Source organism: Tyto alba, unplaced genomic scaffold (genome assembly GCF_018691265.1).
Source record: "Tyto alba isolate M040663 unplaced genomic scaffold, T.alba_DEE_v4.0 Super-Scaffold_16, whole genome shotgun sequence".
NCBI lineage: Eukaryota > Metazoa > Chordata > Aves > Strigiformes > Tytonidae > Tyto > Tyto alba.
The window spans coordinates 7,844,933-7,857,549 of record NW_024881278.1 but is presented as its reverse complement, the minus strand read 5'-3'; the positions used below and the strand labels follow the sequence as shown (position 1 = coordinate 7,857,549).

General features: G+C 37.7%; 1 protein-coding gene across 1 annotated transcript in view; it reads left to right on the top strand.

Moving 5' to 3' along the window:
* Positions 1-12,164, top strand: part of ACYP2 (acylphosphatase 2) — a 46,870-nt gene extending 34,706 nt beyond the window's left edge. Inside the window, exon 4 of the mRNA XM_042789782.1 lies at positions 11,200-12,164. Coding sequence (XP_042645716.1) covers positions 11,200-11,314 — 115 coding nt within the window. The 3' untranslated portion in view covers positions 11,315-12,164. The remainder of the gene's footprint in view (positions 1-11,199) is intronic.
* The last annotated feature ends 453 nt before the right edge of the window (positions 12,165-12,617 follow it).

Sequence of the window (12,617 nt, the reverse complement as noted above, 5' to 3'; positions counted from 1 at the left end):
ATGGCATAAATTACACAAAACAAATGAGATGTTTGATATTTTCTGACAGCCCCTGTAGCTTGAGGGAAAGATGAAAAAATGGGAAGATTTATGAGTTTAGGAACATATTTATACTTTGCCTGTAATTCTGTTCGTACCAAGCATTTCACAAAATAGCAAAACCTGTTGTATATAAAGGAATTACAACATACTACTCTTACTCTGCTGTTATAATCTACTTGTGTGAGTTAAGTGGCAAGGTGGCATTGCCTGAGCAATGCTCTTGAAAATCTAATAGTTAATATGCTCAATTATATACATAAAATGCAGAGAGCTGAATTTACCTAACTCTTACAGCTTATTTTAAAAACATCTCGGTGCTTCATTAAGGCATACATTCTTAGGTCATTGCCTATAGTTCTTCTGAAAATGTGTTTTTAAACAATTATACGAAAACCAAACAAGTTTAATTGGACTAGAAAATATTAAAGAGAAACTCAGATTTAGCTAGGTGTTACCCATGTCAAAGGAATGTGAAGTTATCCTAAAAAAGGGAATAATATGTTGTCTAAAACAGAAATTCTTTGGGGTGGAGAACATTGCCTAGCTCACTGCACATCTACTGAGTGAGATAAGTGTTTCCTGGGCCTGTTAATGCCTTGACCCAAATCACCTTTTTTCCATATATGTCTCCTGATGAACATTTCTGCTCTGGCAGATTATATCACATGAAGCATAAGTGACAAAATGAAAATTGTGCAAGACAAGGTGCTCGTTAATAGTTAACAATGCCTATTTGGAAGGAATACTTTAACATAGTATAGGCCAGTCTTCTTCCAAAGATGGTTTCCTTGGTTTGGGCTTTTTTAGGTGTTTATTTCTTGCAAGTAGTTGTAGATCTTTGTTTAAATTTTGTAAAAACAGAGGTCAAGTCTCTCTTGCTGTCCTTGTTAGAAGTGTTACTGTTGACTTTAGTAGAAATAGGATTCTGTCTTCAGTAGAATTCTGCTTTTATTCTAGTTTTTGGAGTCTGAAGCTCTCAATAACAAAAAAAATGTACAGCTAAAGGAAAAGATTCTGAGTCAGCAGGAAGATGTCCAAAACTAATGGAAAGTTTAGGAGGAAAGATCAAGCCCATTATCCTCATAATAATAATAAAAAAATCCAGTCAGTCTGTTCATTTGCTTTCTGTAAGTGGTAACTTTAAATAGCACATACCATAGTTGCCTTGAGAAGGTGATAGTTTAGGATTTCCAGCCTGGGTTTTGTTTTGTTTTTGTTTCGTTTTTTTTTTTAGGAAAAAAGTTTTTTTTTTTTTTTCCCCCTAGAAATAAAATTTCTTCCTTAATTCAATTTATCACTGTTGTAAATGAACAGGAAATTTTTTTTTACAAATACTCTGAAAATCAGGTTTAAACGTATGTAGTATAGCACAGGAACCACTGAATAGTGAAGAACATGTATCAGATCTTATTTCAATAGATACTAAAAGCCTTGTTTGGAATAAGAGGTTTTTTTACACAAAGAAGCATTGAACCAAAATATGTGTTCATACTCTGATAGCTGCCTTAAATAGCTTGGAGCTTTGATATGAAGTGTATATATTTCTACTGAGTATATTCATAATGACAGTTTATAGACCACAGGAATGGACTTTGCCATAGGCATACTTACAGAACTGTTACAGCTCTTTTTCTTTCTATTGAGCTTTTTGTGATACTGATAGAAAGTATAAAGCCTAACAATTAGAGATGTTACAAAGCTGATCTGAATAACGTAAACGTCGGAAATCAGGTAGCTTACTGTTGAGTTACTCCTGTTATCTCTTGTTCAAGATCTCAGCTGATATATCCAAGATACCTTCTATCAGAGTAGTTTGGGATCATGACTTGAAGGGCTTCTTCAGGTGATGTATTTAATACCTACATGGGAAGGTAGCCTGTGTCATTTTATGGACTTAAAACCAAAGTGCTTACAAGTGAAATGATAAATTTATGGAACTTAGAATGTCAGTAGAGAAAACCAGTCTTTATATTAGTTCTTTCGAGAGTGGTGTTTTTTTAACGTATACGAAGTCATAAGAACAACATGATAAAGAAGTAATAGTTAAAGAATGCAAACAATTCTGTTACTGTAAATGAAATAGAACTTTTGGGGATGTTGCAATGTGCAAGAGGTAGTCCCTCCCTAAGGTCTATCTGCCCTTCCCTAAGGGACAGCGTGCCGTGCGGGAGGCTTGGCATGTCTCACTTCTGGGCCTCTGCTGCCATAGGCGGCCGCTGTGACCCGCGGTTTGCCTCAAGGCGGATGAGGCAGGCTAGACTTCGGGAAGCATGCCACTGTATTTAAATGGGAGATCTACTGCTGTTATTTATGGAAACAACAGATAATACATATCAACAAATCCTAGCTCGTGGTAACAAATCTAATCAATTGCAAAGGGGATTTCCTTTCCAGGGAGTATTATATGTAAATCTTGTATACCATGGGTACAATGTTACCTTCCTTGTAAACTTACCATGCTGGGTTCACCCCAAGAGCATGTTCTCCTGTGCTGGAAACCACAAAGAGCTCTTGTCGAATAAAGAATATAATAGCTGTAACGTATCCTTATGTTAATCTTTTTCTTCCTGCTTATTGTGTAGCTATGTTTATAATGGAAAAAAAAAAAATACAAAACAAAAAAACCCCAGCATTATAAACGTCTTGACAAAGCCCAAATTTCCTCATTGTGTAAAATATAAGTAGACTATTAGCCAGTAAATCTATTTGGTGTTTTTCCAAACAGTTGTGCTAATATAACATTGTTAAAACATTTTCCTGATCTTTTAACTCATATACTAAACTGTACTATTTTATATCTCACAGTTGCTTTGAAAAAAGCTGCTAGAGATTGCAGATTAAAACGATGGGTGTAACTGTTCTCCTTTGAAAGTGTACGATTTAAATTACCAAATTAAATCACATAATGTAAAGTCAGTGGAAAAAATAGAGCTGAGCTAGCTGAATGCTTAATAACAAAAAACATTTTTGCAAGCTGCAGATAAAGATAAAAGGAAAAACCTCGGTTGCTAAATATTTTTCTGCCAACATCATCCACTTCTATAGGGGCTAGACACTATGTGTATTGCTGTTATCTTTCCTTAAAGGTAATTTGTAAGTATTTCATCTTAAAATTGTTTTGGCTGAGATTTTTGTGACACCCTGAGGGGTGGGTTTTGTTTTTTCATGTGAAAATGGGCAGGCAGATGTTTTGTGCATACAAGTGTGATTGTACCTGCAATTCAGCATGAAGAACAGCTGGACGACCAGCTCTGCAATCGGTGCTTGTGTGTGGATGCTAATGTCCAGTACTTTGGTAGAAACACTCACTCTTGCATGTTTTGAAGTGAACCAACCTCAATTATTCAAATAGTGGTATTCTAGGGAAGGGTAAATCTGTGCAGTCACTGGAAATACTAAACGTTCTCACTCAGACTTGCCCAGTACTCTATAACATAATGCTTTGAAAAGGGTGATGCTTCCCTTTTAAGATGTCCATTTTTTTTTAAAATTGGAACTTGCAACTGTTCAGTGAGTCTTCTTGTTTTTCAGTCTTTTAGCTATCCTAAGTATTTTAAGTAAGGGAGACTTTTGAGGAAAATAGCAAGAATCCCAGTTGTGCTTGAAGAAATTCACTGTGTTTTGGTCTGGCATTATTTTTAGTTCTTGCATAATAAATGAATCTGTATTTTCCTGTGTAAATGTGTCTTCTGAGAATTACCTAGAGGATACAGCAAGCGTGGTAATGTGGGGGGTTGGTCCTCATGTGGCACTTATGTCTGTCTTCCTTGCTGAGCCTCATTACCAGAGAACAGGGAGGTGTTGTCTTTCAAATTCTCGATTGCATTTGTCATCTGCAGTTTTCTATCTTATTTGAATCCTTTCCTGGACTGTGGATGCGTGTTGGTTTGGTATGTATTCTCCAACTGGATGGCTGTAACTGGGTGCCCTTTACTGTAGTGGCTGTTTTATTTTTACCAGGCTGTATAATAATAAGGCTTTCAAGTAAAACTGAATTGGTCAAAATGTGATGGTTCATTATGGCCTTCCAACAGGGTTGCTTTGAAATGGCCAAGATGTGTAAGGGTGTATTTCACATTTTTAGGCATAAAGTTGATGGTCAGAAGCGATAGTACCTTACTCTTTGTTCAACTCTATTTAAAACAAATGGCTGTGTTATACAGTTCATGTGGGTGGTGGGTGCTAATCAGTTCCTAAGCATTAGAACTGGCTTTTCTTCACCAGAAGCCTGAATTGGTACACTAACAGCAACAGTTCCTCCTGATGGAAGCTTCCTGTGGCCTTAGATTTAATAGATGTGGAATGAGAAATAACTTTCAGTTACGTTCTGTGCAGTGGAGTCGAGTTAGCCAAAATTCCTAGTCTGCCTTGTGAGCCAAATCATACCCTGCAGAGGCAGACATATTACAAGGAAAAAAAAAAACACAATAGGCCTTTTTACTGCTTCTGGCTTTCTGGTATGTTTATTGCTTCAGGAAGATAGGACACAAGCTTAACAGGAAATCCTCTTGTGTCTTGTACTTTCTGTAGGTCAGTGTGGACATAAAAGCTGTTTTGAGTTACTGAAATGGCTGAATTTGGTTTTACTTTCCATCTACTTCTTTACTCTTCTTTGTTGGAACAAATATCTACAACTTTATTTTTTTCCAATAAGATCTATGAAAGAAGCCAAATGTGACTTGCCTAACATGGTTTAAACAAAGAGGTATTCTGATAACTTTTTAATAAAAATACAGTTCTTATGATCCCATGTTTAAGTAAATTATTACATTCTACTTGAAGATTACTAAAATGATTAATAGGAAAATCCACAACAGATCTTTGCTTTGTATACAAGAAAAAAGCCCTACTAGTTTAATTCATTCTGGCATAATTATTTCTCTTTAAATTAAGAAGTGAAGACATTTAACTTAGATTAGGTATGAATAACAAAGTGAATTTGAGGTACATAGAGTGAAATTCTATGCTAAATCAAGCAGGTAATGATCATTTTTACATTAAAAAAATCTTGCCGATAGTATATACAATGTGTTGAACATTAACATACAAGTACTTTTTCTCAGGTTTTGTAAATAGAAATGTAACACCAAAATATCTATTTGAAGCTTATTCAGTGTTGTGTCACACAATATCTTTAATATATCAGATTTTGCTAATGTGCCCTTGCTGTTGACATTACTTTCAAATAGTAGGATCATCATGTATTCTCTAGAGAAATGCTGGCCTTGAGTGTAGCAGGGTTTGACAGAAAAGGAAGAAATATAAACAAATTAACAACATTCGTCTGGCAGCTGTGTTTAAAAACACAGTCAAACACTAGTTTTGATTAAATACCTTTCTCCCCTTTCTAAAACAGTTCCAGAACTTCTGCTAAATATCCACTGGGCCAAGAAATTCCTGTTGTCAGGATGCCTGGAGCAGCTTGTGAACATACAGCAACAGTGCAACCTTCCCCACACCTACAGGCTCCAGCTCTGTTCTGGGGCACCTGCATTTACACCTGAGCAGGTTACTTCATTGCTAGCCCACCCAATTCTTGGCCTGCATCCTTAGACTGCTGACAGTTTTCTCTTTTTTGTTTTAATTCTCTGAAGTTACCTGTCACTTGGCTTTGATTTGGCAGTCTGTGGTGGGGTCATTCTAATTAATGTGCTAAAATTCCCCTCCTTTTCGATTTGCCTTGTTCTCACCTTACTACTTCCCCCATCCTTTTGCAGGTATGTGTATGCAAACGGCACAGACATGCAATTAAGAGCAGCCATTTGATCCTGACGTAGTGTGGACTGCTGCCAGCAGTGGTTTTGCTGGTGCAGCAGGCACAAGAGTCTAAAAATGCCCTGACACCCTTTGCCTGGGGAGGTGCAGCAGCACAGCAGAGCTCCACAGACAGCAGCTTGTCAGGTCAAGTGGCTTCAGTTTTCTACTCCAAGCTAGAGCCTAGTTTTGAGAGCTAACAAAATTACAATGAACAGAGGATGAAGGTCAGTAGGAGCAAGTTGACTGTACGTATTGCTTGAGTCCTCTTGACCTTATCCTGCAGCAAAATAGTGGTAATTCTTCCCAGGATTCTCCCCAGGATCCCTCCTGTATTTTCTTCAGAACCTGTTTTTTCCACCTTACTAAGGCCTGGATTGCTTTTGCTAAAGTTAAAATACTAAATGTGGGTCTTTTTCAGGCCACACTGATTCATATCATGTCAAACAAAACAGCTTTCAAACACTTGTCTTAAAAGGTTTTTATCCTTTCTGTTAGTTTTTTCACAACAACACTGAACCCTATAAATTTTGTTTCCATATTCCTATTTTACTATTAGGCCCTGGCATCAGGAGCAGGGGTGTAGAGACAGTGAAATGGCTCTACAGTAAGCTGTGAGATGTATTTACTATCCAGGCTACTAGAGGTTTCACCTAGATGTGAATTTGAGGTTTATGAAAATAAAGGTTTTTAAGTAAAATGTTCCTAGCCCTTATGATGGTAGAGAAGAATTTGAAAACCATGGCGAAAGTTCTTCCCAAAAGCTCTGAAGCCAGACAGCAGTGAAAGAGAATATTCTGCATTTCTTCAGCAAACATTTAAATACAAGGGTTTATGAAAACTTGACAGTAGCGTTTCAGAATACAACAACATTTTGGAGGTATTTTATAAATATTTGCAATCTTAGTCTATATGCTGTCACAGATGTAAGTACACTCTTCAAAAAGCAACATTCTCTCCAGTATTTTATCCTAAACAAAGGGAAATGAAGTGTAAACAAGCTAGTGAATTTATTTTCTCTCCCTCTAAATAAAAGCACACATTTCTCTCGTTTCACTGTGACACTGTGGTTAAGGTAAAGAGAAACAAACATACTCCTAAACTGTGCCTAGCTCACCAGGTATTAATGCTGTGGGTCATTTTGAGGTCCATTTCTAGCACTCTGGACTGTAAATTGCTCCAATCTCAGAATAGTCTGGCTTTTTGCATCCATTAAATGAACTATTGCAGAAGCATCTTGTGTATATCAGTGGTTTAATACAGAGTCTAGCAGAGGAAAACTCGCATTGTTCGTTTACGTGCTTGTTTGGCATGCCTGCTGGGTGAAGGTGCAGAAGGCCTGTTTCTTCCTGCACCAGAGTTACTTTTTCCTTATCAAAATAGGAAAATATTTCAGTCAGAGAATAATGCCAAGACATTTATTTTCTAGAAATCTGGTTTATATCATAGATTTTGGTTAAAATGTCTTATTTGGGGAAATCAAAGTCACTCTATTGCCTGTAGCATTCCAATCACAGTGGTTTTTAGGGCTGTGCTAGTCTTACCTTGTAAACAACGTTTCCAGAGAACTCTGCAGGTTTGACAGGGTCAGGCTTCATCTTAACAGGTTAGCAGGTAGGCACATGTGCCTCAGCTTGCAAGGAAAATGTCTGCTTGGAATACTGTACACAACCAGGCTCTTTCTGCGAGATCCTAAATTGGGATGGTGCAAACCCAGGTCTTTAGATGTTAGTTTCCAATAATATGTTGAATGGAAAGAGCCTGGTTGCCTAGGTAACAAGCCAGAGTCACTTAGCAAGGTTCATTTCAGTTAGTGAAATAAGAGCAAAACCATGACAGATCCAAATGTTTTAAACGCCTAGGAGTAAGCCCCTATGAATAGGGGATAGGGGAAGTGTGTGTTTAAGTTTAGCTGGGAAGCTGTTTGAGGCAGGCTGTCCTAATGGGGCTGAGCAAGTCAAATCCAGAATGGTGAGGAAAATGTGCTCTGAATGGCTTCAATAATAAGGGGTATTTTTGTGAGCAGCCCTGCCCAGATATGGCTACGGGGGACACCGGGGGCAAGGGCTGGTTACTGGCTGTGGAGAAGCTTCCAGAAGGAGGGGGGCAGCCCACACCAGCAGCAGCCAATCACCAGGTGCCACCTGTCCAAATGAACCAATCATCTGGGGGCTCTCAACCCTGCAGCAGAGGGTGGGAACGGGGTGTCAGGAGCGCTTCACACCCTGAGGAGAGACCCTGGGGTGCTGGCCTGCCTGGCTGCTGCCCTGGGCAGGGAGGTTGTGTAACTCCTCACTCTGGGATTAACGTGCATCTGAGTCCATCTAGTCCCCACAATGCTGCTTTGGTTTGGAACAGTGAGATCCGAGCATGGCCAGGAGCGGTTGCATGGACATGCGGTGCTTGAGAAATAAAACATGGTAGGAAATGGCTATTTGGAGATTAGCTCCTGTTCCATACTCCTTGAGGCAGTGCAGCTTTAGAAATAGATCTTAAAATATAAGAGAAGCTATATACTGTCCTGTTGCAGACTAAAGGAATGTCCTTGTTTGATTCAGACCTACCCCATGTGATGAGTGAGGTGGAAGCTGTCTTTCTCAACTCCTGAAGGGAAGTGAGTAGCAGCAGTGAGTTTTAAAAATGGATGTTATAAATGGTAAGCTAGAACTCCAAATGCTAGTAATTGTAGCTAATCTCTTGCACACATTGGGTGATCTGAAATTCATGGCACATGTGAAAGAAAATTAAGAAGGCTGAGTGAAGTAAGAGGAGGATACAGAACCTTTTCTTAACTCAGGTCTATTGACCTGGATACTAATGACTGTTAAAACCATTTTAAAGATACTTATGAAAGATAATGGAGATGACATTTTCTGCTCTGTATATAAATGAGGAAACAACTATAACTGTGTACTGCTTTTAGCAAATACTGATTTCCTGCTTTCTTAGCTTGTAAAGAATGTGCTTCATAGTGTTCAGTGAATGGTCTGTCACTTGGGCGAAGTGAAGGGACATGACTGAAGAGGTCTGATTGCAAAATATTGGCATCTCAGTGAAGATCTGACCCTCTCTAGTCATGAACATTCCAGGTAGGGAAGTAACATTTCCTTTCCTACCTCCCGCATTAAATAAGGAATGAAATACATGCATCCTGTGAAGAGTTTCCATGGAGCTAGATTGTTTTAATTGGATTTTCATCATTTGTACTTTATCATTCATATGATAGTATATGGAGCTGACAATGAGTAAAGTTTGCTCTGTGCAGTTTGCACAGTTACTCTCTTCAGTGAACTTTTATCCATGCAGTGAACTTTAATCCATGGCTGCTTCCAATTACAATTTTGGTCTTGTGTAAGGTTGTGAAGGCTGGGCAGGAGTATATTTCTTCTGGTTTTGTCTAGGACAAGCTCACCTTTAAAATGAAAAGAAAAAAAAAAAAGGAAATAGTATGTTTACCTGTGGATATCACATTAGACTTCTAAAAAGAGTACAGATTATTTTATGTAATTCAGTATTTCAAATACATGTTCTTTTTCTTTACTCAGGAACATCCAACTATTTTAGAGACTTTTCTGCAAAATAAACAAAGGGCTTTTCATATTTTTCATACTATGGAGCAAAATGGAGTGCTCTATTACTAAGCTTTTTTCTTTCTGTTGAAAAATTTAATCAACCTTTAGGGCTCCAGTGAGGAGTGGTAAGTTGGGTTCTCCTGTTTCAGTCATGTACTTGCATTCCTGTGTTACATTGCTTACTGGAAAGGCTTCATCATCTAAAACAGACAAGAAGGGAGGTTGTTCACAAAGTGAAACAAATAACAAAAGGTGTAAAGATGTGTAAACATCTGACATAATTATGAATTTTAATTGCCGTATACTAAATCAAGGTTTGTCACACACTGAATTATATCCGTATCTGGTTTGTGTTTTCTAGGCAGTCTTTCCATATAGATCATCTATTTTAGTGGTCAAATGGGAAGGAGGTCATGGGGTTCCTTGACACTGCAAGTCTATAATCCACCAAGCATACTCCCATGGTTATATTTCAAAATGATTAGTAGTACATATCTGCTTTCTTAAAGTATTAAGTATATGTATTTCTTCATAATCAAGAGGCTGTGTGTGGAGTTTCAAGAAGGAGGTTAGTTGTGCAGGTCCTGAATACAGGTTTGGAACTCTCCATGCTAGTGGTGAGACCAGTCTTATGAAGGACTAGCACAGTTTGGAGAAAATTACTTGTCTCTGATAACCAGGGAAGACATGCAAGATGCTTTGCCATGTTAAATTATGTCAGAAATTGTCTAAAACCCCTCTTGTCACATAGGGTCTCTAACAAGATACGCTTCTATATCCCAGGTGTGTTTTATTTAATGGCTTGAGACGAGCAATCTCTAGGCACAGTTTTCATTATTAAGACATCAGAAATATGTCTCACTGCAAGAACATTGCATTTTATAATGCTCAGTGTGTTGTGTTTTTTAATGGATTAATTACCATAACTTAAGACATTACTTTTATGGTCTTCAAATGGAGTTTAAATGAATATTGATATATTTCTTCAATATGGATCACAGTTATGTGTCTATACCAGTTTATGCATCATTGCAGTTATAAAAAGTAATTGTGTGGAAATATATTTCTCCTTAAATGTGGTACAGTAAAATACTTTCCTATTTCTGAGGCATCCGTGCAGGAGAAAATACTGAGACAGTATTTTTTGTAAATAAACCTCTCTGTAAGCAGTATTGTCTGCTGCACTTCAAGTGTTTGTGCACCTCCTTTTATCACACAATATCTTACCACTACTGTGCATTAGCAAATTACTGCAGGAGAGGAATATAGTGGGTGGGTGTGTAGGAACAGCCATCGCACTGTCAGTTTCCAGCCTCAGTATGGTAATTTATGTTCAGTACTATTTTCTAGTGTGCCGTGGAAGAAGGCAAGCACCAGCATAAATCAAGATTGGATCATAATGCAAATACATGCAATATCACCACTTAAGAATTCAGAATGCCTGTATAAAATTCAGTATTTATTAGTACAATTTAGTATTACTTTGTGACATCATTTCAGTTTCCATTTGTTTTAGTTGTCAGAAAAGGGTAAACAGGCTGTTAGGACTCTTTGTTTGTAATATTTTAAAATTAAAATATTTTTTAGGTCCTTGATAAAAATAGAGTATTGAATCTGCAAAGCTAATAGATATCTATTTTAGTGCTATTAATAAACACTTAAAAAGGACTTAGCCTTTAGTCAGGAATGTTTTTATATAATATTCAGTAATACTTTTTGAAATACTGACACCTTTTAAATATTTTTTTTTTCCTTTTAAGAAGAAAGGGAGGGAAAACAGAGAACTACTAAATATATTCTTTATATTCTAACCCTCTCGTTTTTCTTGCAGGAAATCCTGGCTGAGTAAAGTTGGAAGCCCCAGTTCTCGCATAGATCGAACAAATTTTTCCAATGAAAAGGAGATTCCCAAGCTTGACTTCTCAGGATTTAGCACTAGATACTAATAGAAGAAAACATCACTAAACACAAAATGATGATGTTTCTGCTGCATGATATTTTCTGTGCCTCCATAAAATGTCACAAGAGCATTTGGATGCTTTCTATACTAGAGATAAATATAAATGATCCCTGTTCACACGAAGTAAGAATCCTTAGTTGCTGTGTTAGACATTTTACACCATGAATGTCAGTATCTAGTATCTAAAATGCTAGTATCTAATTTATTGCATCTTGAAAGCTAGATAAATGGTTAAAAGTGTCAGTGATTATTTGTGCACAATGAGAATTGTTATATATAACCATATGGCACCTAATCTTTACACTGTGATTCATATTATAGATGCAAAATAATAAATTTATGGTCTACTGTTTGTAATCTCACCAAAAATACTTACCTACAGAGCTGGAATACAAAGAGATCTATTGTAACAGCTCTGTATTATAGATCATGTTATTTGTGATAATTAAGATATAGTGGTAATTTAAAATAAATGTATGTTGCCTCAAACTCAGATTATCTAACCAGTTTAAAATTCTCTGTTATAATGCAGATAAGTCTTGGGACGAGATGATGAAATGTGTGGCCTCTCACCCTTTTGTCCTTGTCTACCTACAGCTTACATCCATACTGACTATAAAGGATGTTTTGATCTTTTTGCTTGTTTGATGTTCTTAACTGAAGTCTTCAGTTTTAGTATTTTCCCTATGGACATGTATTTGCCTCTTAGTTAACGTATGTTGGAAACTGATTCAACATGATGCACTCACATACACCATATCAAGTACATGAAAGGTCCTGAGAAACTTGAGGAATGTGCTTGCAATAAATATTGGTTAAGTCTTTGCAGTATTGGATCTAATTCTTATATACAGTGCTCTTTTCACAGGCACCAAGGAGTCTGTCAGGGCTGGAACAGACCCATATCCTCACTTCTGAAGTACTTCAGTGTCAGGATTAGTATGTACAGGAAGACTCTGGTTAGATCTCTGACGTATCCAAGCAGGCAGCTGCATGATCTGGCAGTACTCTCTTAACCGGGATGGGTGCGATCATGCTCTGATGGAGGATCGTGCTGTAAGTCCCTGGGAGAAGCAGGTGGTGCATAAAGCCCAGTAATGCTGCAGTGGCGTGGTCACAGGGCCGCAGGGGGCTCTCAGCATGGGCAGAGCCTGCTGCTGCCTGCCGGGGCTGTCTGCCCTAAGATGCCCTTCGTGAGGATACTGAAGCTGGTATTTCCACTGACTGGTCTGTACCCTTCTAAGGGTAGGTTGTGTCAACGTCATCAAATTTGAAGTTCACTTTTTTTT